Source organism: Amyelois transitella, chromosome 22 (genome assembly GCF_032362555.1).
Source record: "Amyelois transitella isolate CPQ chromosome 22, ilAmyTran1.1, whole genome shotgun sequence".
Lineage (NCBI taxonomy): Eukaryota > Metazoa > Arthropoda > Insecta > Lepidoptera > Pyralidae > Amyelois > Amyelois transitella.
In genome coordinates this window covers 8,219,943-8,231,193 of record NC_083525.1, presented here as the reverse complement: position 1 = coordinate 8,231,193, position 11,251 = coordinate 8,219,943, and the positions used below count along the sequence as shown (strand labels likewise).

The following is an 11,251-nucleotide window of genomic DNA, read 5'->3' as shown; positions in this document are numbered from 1 at the left end:
AGTCTTTTCAAGACTGTCGGTTCTGTCTGCCCCGCAATGGAAATAGACGTGATTAAATGTATGTTACATACATACATTTAATCACGTCTATTGCCCTGTTACATGTTATATGTTTTATCATTGTTTTTATGTATAATAAATAAATGACGCAATTTCACAGAAAACAGATTAAGGAAAACGATTTCTCGGTGGGGTAATAATTTTTTTTATATAAATTAATTGTTGAAGTGTAACCCCGTTTACTTTACACTTTATTTATCTAATTGTGATTCCGCTGTTTCTTGTCTCGAAAGTCTGTGCAAACACAGTTTACTTAATTTCCTGCGAATAGCTGCTACTAATTTTGATCAAGTCATCTGAAAATCAGCTTTTTTTTACACTTTCAGTTCATAAAGATCGCTGAGTTATGATCATTTCGAATAGTTACAGCACACCTGTGTTAGTTTTAAGGATTTGTTATATTTGTTTTGTGTCTATAGAACTGTCGAATAAACGTTTTATCTATCCATTAATTTAGTAAACATCGAGTTAAAAGGAAGAAGATTTGAGGACTACCTAGTTTAAACTAGGCATGTAGTAACTTCCCGAGTTAAAGCTATTTCTACCATTGGATCAAAAACAACACAAGAAATATTCATCGGGGCACCTCGGCACAGTTATTTGCAATTTCGGGCAGTTCCAAATCTTCTCACATCTACATTTGGAGCGGAACCTCCTCTTTCCTCCTCTCTCTAAAAGGTTGACGTCAGACCCGCCATATCCCACGGTAGATTTATAGTAACTAAGCTTCGATAAATACCGTAAAGGCGGCCTTGTTCTAGCCTCAAACTGTATTGTTTGTCGCAGTTCTCTTTCAGTATCTGTGACAGCATCTGTAGTAGTTTCATAGTTGGTAGTAATTTCGCTTCTCGCAAATCTATTTGCGTTTTCAATTACACTGATTTCTGTTACGTTAAATCTGTGGTTTTTTGGTTGTAAAGGATCGTCTGTTGCTATTCTGTTGAACTTGTTTATTATTGACGGATCAATATTTTCGCTGGGTTCAACATTGAGGTCTATTTTACTTGTAATCGGTTCGTGAAAAGCGTTCAGATTTTTGTCACTTTGATTAATGCTCTCTGATTCGTTGCCTTTTGGAGTGGGGTTGATGTTGTCAGCCTTATGTGGATCTGTGTTGAAAGGCTGGTGGTCGATGCGAGGCTCCTTCGGTGGATCTGTGTGTAAAGGCTTCTGGTCAACGCTGGATGCTTTAGGTATATCTGTGTACAAAGGGTGGTGATCAACGTTAGGCCTTTTCGGTGGATCTGTATTCAAAGGCTGGTGCTCGACGCTGGGCGCCTTCGGATCTGTGTTCAAAGGCTGGATCCTAACATATGTGATGTCTGTGTCTTGAGGCGCGCTGTGCACTGTGCACAGAAGTATGGGCACGATCCACCTGTAAAAAGTAAATAAATAATTTTATAAAAGTCAATCACAACAATGTATTCTCTCGTCCACAATTCTAGCTTAAGCTTTGATAGTTGTGAAGTTAAGTATGAAAATACTGCAGTGCAGTTTGTTACCGACATTAATTACCTGACGTCAACCAATGTTGTGAAACCAAAAGATATGACAATTATTAAGTGAAGTGTCCCATTATAACGAATTAAATTTTTTAATTTGAATATTAGATGTTTATTCTCTTAGTCTTACCTACTTAGTTAGTCCTGGTTACCTTGTTACCAAGGGAGGGGCATTTGGTACGCCCACGGAACGCCTGAGATGTTAAATGTTGACGTAAGTCAATCTATAACTATGACCACGTTAATGGAATTACTTTGAGCGATTTCCGTAAAGTAGGTAACTTAAATATTTCTTATTTATCAGGTCATTGACACTGATTTAATTAATATCCATGTAAATGATGATCATTCTGCAAAAGTATTTCCGGGAAATTTAAACTGTTAACATATTTGATTACTTACAACTCGTTTTGGTGCCAATGCCTTGTCAATTTTTTCGATGTTTTTTTTTCGTTCAAGGGTAGCGTTGAAATTATGTGTTTTGTTGTAAAAAGTCTAGATAAAGGCAACTCAAGAAAACTTAGCGTAAAGCCTTCACGAAGTGATTGTTTCACGGTTTCCACGGCATGTAAGGAATGTAAATGATTCTTTTGTGCATTACATGAAGCCGTCTATAGGAGACTAAGCTTTGAATTACACTGATGGAAAAAAAAGATAGAATGACAGCCAATCAAATACGCAAACCAGTTAATTGTCAGTTAAACATGAAAATATAATCCCTTTTGCTAGAGCGAAACCTACATTATATACCTACGTTAATAATTTATTATAGTATTGAACCCTGTCTTAAATATCATTGACCACCTGCGCCGGCGCATCCATCTACAATTTACGACAACCAGTAGCGTCTTCACAAAAAACCGACCAGACCATGTCAAAACCAGTATTTATTCATTGAGTTGATATCGATCGATGACTAAATGAAGATTTCATGTTATTTTAGTATTTATGAAGATACATAAGTACTTATATATATTTTCAATGCGTCTATTGTCAATTTTATTTGTAATAAATAACACGTTCCTGTGGGATTCCTACACGGGTTCAGTTTTTTATTTATTCAAATTTGAATTCAACCACTTTGAATACAAGGTATCACTTATTGCCGTCTAATTACATAAATGGATATTGAAAGTTTATAATTTAACTATTTATTATTTATTCTTGTGATTGCCTGGAAGAGATTGCATAATGCCGTAAGGCCGCCTTTTGTACATTACCTTAACATGAGCTTAGGATAAATTTATTGTTACAAATCAAGCGCAATACAGGGTATTCTATCTTTCCATTTTTTCCGAGAAGCATTTTATCATTTTAGTGCAATATTTCTCGTAAAACTGTGGGTCAGTTTTCCCATTATTTACTGGTGTGATTCAGAGTACCCGAAACTGCCGAGCTCGCATGAAGAGAGTTATGAATGTGGATGAAGCGAAGGAAGTATGCAGAGATCGTGGTAAGTGGAAAGAGGTAGTCTCTGCCTACCCCTCCGGGAAAGAGGCGGGATTTTATGTATGTATGTATGTGATTCAGAGGTAAGACCACCGGACCAACAAACTCTTTGAAGTAACACGCGTTTGATGACGCCAAAATTACATAATGAAGCAAATATTGGCCGTCCGTGACACTATACATTGGTTTACTGTACGCACCTTTATGATTAACTACCTACATGTGGGTTAGTCAAATAAATTCTGCGGTTAACTTTTAGTAGCAACCAATGTCACTATTTGTATCTTACATACATATGTACATATAATCACGTTTATTATCATTGCGGGGTAGACTGATCCAACAGTCTTGAAAAGACTGATAGGCTACGTTCAGTTGTTTGTTTGTCTATATATATCTTTATTGCATAGATCTTTCAGTTGAACATAACAAAAAACCACGCCTCTTTCCCGAAGGGGTAGGCAAAGACTTCATCTTTCCACTATCTCTGCATACTTCCTTCGCTTCATCCACATTCATAACTCTCTTCAAGCAAGCTCGGCGGTTTCGGGTACTTTTTTCAGTTGTTTGGCTTAAAAATATAATTGAGACTCAAATAGTGACAGGTTGCTAGCGTATCGCCTATATCTGAATCTTAATTTTGCCTTTAAGCTATTCTACCTAAACTTGACCATTTAAATAGTAACAATGTATTCTCTCGTCCACATTCTATCGTCTGTTTGTAATTCTGTAAATGCGCCGTGTGGTTTCCAGCACTTTAAAATATAACCACTTCATATCTTTCATATGGATGTCGTTAAATACGACTAAGGGATAGGCTTACAAACTTGGGATTCCTCTTGTAAGCGATGGACAACTGCAACCTATCAATTTTGATTTCTCATTTCTCAATTCCATCGTGAAGCTATACAGCTGGCCTTTCAAGCTTTTCGAGACTTATTAGCTCTGTCTACCCCGCAAGTGACATAGACATGACTAATGTTTGTATACTTACGTATTCCCTGTTTTTTTTTTTCAAAAACTTAGCCTAAAAACTTAACCCCTCGAATATTTCAAGTGGTGTCTTAATTGTTTATTACATAACTTCATGTCGAGTATTCGTTCGTGTCAAACCATGTGGCCATCGACACGATTTTCGTGGCTAATGGCAGGCAAGAAAAATAAGCTTCCCTATTAGGGTATCTGTTTTAGGCTAATTGTATGCTATATCTATTGCTAATTAGAAGGCTGACCATCTATGTCGATTGTCGGTAATGTATGTATTATCTGTAAAAGGTATACACAAGGAAATGTACGTTATTAATTAAGATTTTCACGGAATATTGTAAGTACTTAATTAATTCTGTTTATTGTTATGGTACTTCTTTCTTGACGGCCTCTGTGGCGCAGCGGTAGTACGCTTGTCTGTGACACCGGAGGTCCAGGGTTCGAATCCCGGCCAGGGCATGATGAGAAAATAACTTTTTCTGATTGGCCTGGGTCTTGGATGTTTATCTATATAAGTATTTATTATAAAATATAGTACTTATCGTTGAGTTAGCGTCTCGTTACACAAGTCTTGAACTTACTTCGAGGCTAACTCAATCTCGTGCCGTGTGGTTCCCGGCACTATTACAAAAAAGAATAGGACCACTCCATCTCTTTCCCATGGATGTCGTAAAAGGCGACTAAGGGATAGGCTTATAAACTTAGGATTCCTCTTTTAGGCGATGGGCTAGCAACCTGTCACTGTTTGGATCTTGGTTCTATCATTAAGCCAAATAGCTGAACGTGGCCATTCAGTCTTTTCGAGACTGTTGGCTCTGTCTGCCCCGCAAGGGATATAGACGTGACCATATGTATATGTATGCTAACTCAATCAGTGTAATTTGTCTATTATATTTATTTATTTCTCCTCGTCACGGTCGATCCTGCATTCCTTGGCTTTATTCTTCTTCATCACTCTCTTTCTTCGTACGAACGCGTCGATTAAAGATATTTTTGACCTGACCTTTCACCAGGACGTTCCCGATTAAAATGAAGAAGTATTTCGGTTCGTACCTTTCTTATAGTGAAAAATAATATACAGGGTGTCTGGAAAATCTCGTTATTTATTTAAGGATATAGTACCTAAATCATGAACACGTTTAACTTTATAAAATACAAAACCTACTCTATCTAACTCACTAGTTTAAAATAATCAAAATAGTGCAATAGTCTTCGAATGATAGGAAACTGTGAGCTCGCTAAGCGCCAGCTAAGTAGACGTTTGTATTCGTATGTTTTCCCACACCTCTTGTTTCTGTTGGATATTTCGGTAAAATTTTAACCCTTTATTTTTTCTAATTATTTGAAAAGACAATCAAATATTGAATGCCCTTTTCAATATAAACACAATTTACCTGACATAACATATACAGGGTGTATAGGGTATTGTTTTCACTACGTTTCTTTACACATTATCTTCACCTTTCGTTGTCCTCCAACAATAATATAGCGGCTTTGTCTATGTCGAAACTTTCTCTGGGCAAACAAAGTTGATGAAATATTTGGATTCTGATCAATTAAATCTTGAGTAATTGTCTCAAACGCAACAATTCAATTATTCAGAATACCTTTTTTAGTTTACATCAAAAAAATAACTTCATTTAGCATTCGTCTGCGGCTATCCTCGCGTGTATCTATACAATAAAATACATTTATTTTCAAAATTGGATACAAGATATCACTTATTGACGTCACATCACTTAAATCTAATTATAACTACTGCCGCTTCCAAAGCGCATGTGGTAGAAGAAGCGGCGGAACATACTACACTGCATCATTTTCACCGGACGTCAAATTTACAAATATAGATCTCTTAAATCTAAATCTTGGACGAATGCACATTGTCTACATTAAAACACATGAACGAATGTAACACTAATGATTTCAATACGAATACTATGTATAGCGATGGAAAAATTTATATGTATATATTATACTGTAAAATTTCATTTAATATTTAGTATGATTAATATACTTAAAGGATTTTCGTTACACATTGAAAAATATCAGTTTTATTTTCTGAATAAGTTTGTATATTTAAGGATTTACTTAAGGCAATTTATGAAAAAAAATGATTTCAATATCTCCTTATGTGTCATCTCTAGTAAAATATACCTTTCTGTGCCATTCTTTCATTTATGCTAATTATGAGAAAGTTGACTACACAAATGCAACTCATTGCGAAGACATGTTTGGATCCGCATAATGTTTACTTAAATTATATTTTGCTTAAATATTTTTTCGAAATTTTCCTATACAAGTAATGATATATTTGTATGGTCTTCACTTTAAATAAAAAAAATGTTTTGTTAAGATTAACTATCAGTTATTTCATTTTTTTTAAGATGAGGTTTAATTATATTTAGTTTAAGTTTATTTAAATTAGTTTGTAATGATACTATATTATGTTTAAAAATATTAAATATAAAGAAAGTACCTATATAATTTTCTATCATACATACATACATATAATCACGTCTATATCCCTTGCGGGGTAGACAGAGCTTTAAGATAGAATTGAGATTGAAATAGTGACAGGTTGCTAGCCTAAAAGAAGAATCCCAAGATTATAAGCCTAACCTTTAGTCGCCTTTTACGACATACATGGGAAATAAATGGAGTGATCCTATTCTTTTTCTCTGCCACTTTACGAATAATGGGTTAATTTTTCGGATGGATCACAGAAATAAACGTCTAAACACCAGTAGTTACTTAAGTAATAAGTGCACCTAACTTGCACTTATTCAACTAAGTACCTTAATACTAACGTCTAAACACCAGTAGTTACTTAAGTAATAAGTGCACCTAACTTGCACTTATTAAACTAAGTACCTAAATAGTTACTCAGTTATTACTTAAAGTACTATTCAAATACGTGCATTTTTAAAAACGAAATTCTGACACGTCTAAAAACCATACAAGAAAAGATATTTGGAGTTCTTTGTGAATATGTATGTTCTAATGACTTGTAATTTATTGTAATTCGCGCCACGTAAAACAGCAATTGTCTTCCTCTGACCAAAAACAATACTTTTCAGGGATTTACGCTGACATAATAACTAAGTTAACATTATTGTTAATGTTTAGGTATCTTTCGACCTTCTCGGCGCAGTGGGACGTGGTCATAGCAACATACATACATATGGTCACGTCTGTATCTCTTGCGGGGTAGACAGAGCCAACATTCTTGAAAATACTGATAGGCCACGTTCAGCTATTTGACTTTAAAATAGAATTCAGATTCAAATCGTGACAGGTTGCTAGCCCATCGCTTAAAAGAAGAATCCCAAGTTTATAAGCCTATCCCTCAGTCGCCTTTTACGTCGTCCATGGGAAAGAGATTGAGTGGTCCTATTCTTTTTTCTATTGGTGCCGAGAACCACACGGCAATGTGTGATCATAGCAACATATCACAAAATGCTTGAATTTCGTCATGACCTAACCAGAATCAGTGGTCGAACCCGGGACTTTGCGCCTTCAAATATACCTACATACTTAATTACTTAGACAATTTCACACATGACGAGCGATCTAGGAAACCTACCTAAAAACACCTTACTAATGTGCAGAAGTCGACGAAACAATAGAAGCCAATGTAATCTTAATTGCAATTTAGTTTCTTAATTAAAAACAACTAATTTGACCTGAGTGTCCTTGCTTGGTTGTAAAAATAAGATTTTTTGTTTGCGATGGGATTTTTAGAATACGAGTAATATATTTATTGTTGTATTGTTATGAAATTATACTTACTATTATATAATCCGTATTAAGTAGGTATCTATTCTTAATTGTTGTTTTTTTTTTTGACAATATTCACCACGTTTCAATTCAAATAAGGTAAGTTATGTAGCGCATAGGTACCATCACGTTGTGATTTTTGACCAATTGAATATAGATATTTCATTCACACGAAAATAATAATAACATAATTACTTAATCTTAGAGTTTATTGAAAAACAATGTTAAAATTGATACGTGCGTGCAGTGCTTGGTAGATTCTGGGAGCTATCAAGGATCAAAATTCTTACCCAAAAGTTATCAAAGAATAGAAAAATATATCAGAAAAAAATGTTTATTGGTTTAAGCTTACCGATAAAAATATGTCAGTAACCTTTTCATAGTAAAGTAATAAAGAAACATTACAGATGTGCAAAGCCGAATCAGCAATATTTTTATACCATAACTTCTTCGTAAAACTTTATAACTTCGAGCAATCACGCATTCCGTCCAATGAGAAGCTTATAATGTACCTAATTTACGTAACATCGTAAGAACATAGGTAGATTTTTCGCGCCATGTTTAAAAAACAGGAATCATTGTCTATGAAAAGTGTGTCAACCCGCGCTATTTCCATGAATTCACATGGTGAGGAAGTATAAAACACGAGTATTGTGCATAAACAATAGAGGTGCTGTACTAAGATTATGGTGACTGTTGATGGTAGATTAGGTCCCATTGAATATTACTATCAAATTAATTGTATAGTTTTTTTGTAGTTTGATAGGACATTAAGTTTTAATATTATTTTTTTCGAATATCCTGATTTATCTTTAATCAGTTTCCGTAAGTAATATTATAATTGCGAAAGTTCGTGAGTATGTATGTACGGATGTTCGTTACTATTTCACGCAAATACTATTGAACCGATTACGATGAAGCTGAAGCTGTGAATTTGTTATAAAAGTAGCTAAAGACCCAGAATAACACACCGGCTATTTTTAATCCCGGAGTTCACGCGGGATTGATTGTTACGTTATAGGGTTTCCACGCGGGCGAAGTCGCGGGCAGCCTCTAGTCATGTCTAATGCGAAAGTTGTAAGGACTATTAGCGAAAGTTGTAAGGACTATAAGCGACTATTATTTCGCGCAAAATCTACTAGACGCATTTTCATGTAAAATAAAGTGTATAATAGATAGAAGTAGAATGTTACCTGGAATAATAAAATATAATAAGCCATTTTAATTCCAGAAATTCCCACGGGACCTTAACTCTAGTGCATCTAGTTTTAAATAAAGAATTCCAAGTATCAGATTGCATGTCAAGTTTTATTTAGCTACATATCCCGTTCTCGTTCATATTGAAACCATCTCGAAGGTCGACATTCAAACCCTTAACTTTTAGGAAAACACAGGTAATTGCTGGACAATGGATTATAGTAATTTAATAATTTAAAAAACATACGGTGAGATCTTGTAAGTATCTTTCCGGTATTATCTCGATTTAAATATAAGTTCTTAATTGATGAAATAAAACACAGGAACGCCTGCATATAAAAAAAGTAATAATATGTACATAAAAAAGTACTCACCTGTACATGTCGTCTCCCGCGTCCGTCAAGTGAAGATGTCGAAGGATAACTTGTCTTCCACTATTTATAAACAACCCAATCGATTCTGGGTACCGGCGGCAATATAAAGAACCTAAGAGCCACTTAACCAGAGACAAGGAGTTTTTTTCGCGCGTAACCGTTGCAGACTGGGAAGGCTATACGTTAAACCTCCTTGCGGAAAATTAAAAATGGTGGGGCCGGCTCAGTCATTTGTCGTTGATTATTTATTATCTGTTCATTGATGAACTTGAAATAAGTTCTCATGCCGGAATATTGTTTCGGAAACTGCGATTTCAATGACCGAATTTATGAATGAGTTTAAAATTATGAGAGTTATGTAAGTAATGTTCATTATTTATTAAAATGCGTTAATAAGATTTTAGATTAGAACCACTTTATTTACCGCTTTTCTGTAGGTATCGTAAGAAGTCGAAGGTAAATATCGAAGTAGCGACTAAGGGAAAAAACCTTGGAACTAGTTAAATAACATCCCGGCGAAAGACTCATCTAAATTTCACAGTTCTTCCTAGGTTGTAATTCTTATTGAATGTTTATTATTGGGAAGCTGTTGGGCTATTATTTCGATCGTGCACGCAGCTCTTGTCAGACGATGCGCCTGCGCTCATAAAACTCAGTCCTTTTTTGTTCACAAGGCCAGGGTCATTAAATAGGATTAACGTGGTCAGCGACCTAAGGTAGTTATATAGTAATACATACTATATTTTCTGTGCCTAAGGGATAAAAAACGAACATTTATTAACTGAGCAAGCGAAGCGAGTGAGATCCACAAGTAAATCAATTTGAGGCAAACTACATTACAAATCATTCATTCATTGAACGTATTGATCCTCGGTGGCCTAATAAAATTCAGCGGCCGTAGATACCGGGGCCAGCTAGTCTGTTCTAACGGGCTTCAGTTGGCGACACGCCACGACACGAACAGCGAACACTTGGATACAAATCTCAAATATTTACTTCTCCAAGAATTCACTTTTCAAAGCAAGTTTAGAAGAAACGGCGAAAACAAACTAAATTGCAGCATTTTCACCAAAGACGACAACGTATCTTGATCAAATTAGGAACGTCCTGAGTAAGGTCAGGTCAAGAGTACACGAAACCGCCGAGCTTGCATGAAGAGAGTTATGAATGTGGATGAAGCGAAGGAAGTGTGCAGGGATCGTGGCAAGTGGAAAGATGTGGTCTCTGTCTGGAAGGCGTGGTTTTATGTATGTATGTATGTTCATGACGTCACCGCCAATTTACAAATACTACCGTGGATTCATTCCACAGATACCTAAGGTTATGGTTCTTTTAACTCATAGTACTCAGTCCTAACTATGTTATTCCGACTTCTATGCTATAACTGTATACCTAATGATACTCAGTTCTGTCAAGTCGCAAACTTCTTAGACGTAAACGTAGTTTTCTTTGAAGTATGGAAAGAACGCGTTGAAATCTTTTGTATGAATTAACACGTAGGTAAAAATTAAGATTAATCTATATTTTTTATTGTTGCCGTGTGGTTCCCTGCACCAATAAAATTAGAATAGCACCACTTACACTCGTTTCCATGGATGTCGTAAAAGGCGACCAAGGGACAGGCTTATAAACTTTGTCACTCCTGTCACTATTTGAATCGCATTAAGCCAAACAGCTGAACGAGGCCTATGTGTCTTTTCAAAACTGTTGGCTCTGTCGACTCCGCAAGGGATATAGACGTGATACACATAGTATATATGTTTGTATCAAAGTTCAGTCAAAGCAACAGTAATTTGATCTAAGATGAATATTTCCTACGCTTACCTTTAAAAATATTTCTTATATTAACTAACATAATATTTTTTAAATTATGGTTAAACATGTATAAAAATAACTACATTTATA

General features: G+C 35.3%; 1 protein-coding gene across 1 annotated transcript; it reads right to left on the bottom strand.

The window, feature by feature from the left end:
* Nucleotides 1–47: 47 nt before the first annotated feature.
* Nucleotides 48–9,492, bottom strand: LOC106138537 (uncharacterized). Its single transcript, XM_013339710.2, has 2 exons — nt 9,347–9,492; nt 48–1,435 (listed from the first exon to the last, which is right to left on the bottom strand). Exons 1-2 carry the CDS (start codon nt 9,352–9,354, stop codon nt 613–615), a joined length of 831 nt encoding a protein of 276 aa, XP_013195164.2. The 5' UTR covers nt 9,355–9,492; the 3' UTR covers nt 48–612.
* Between the last annotated feature and the right edge of the window lie 1,759 nt (nt 9,493–11,251).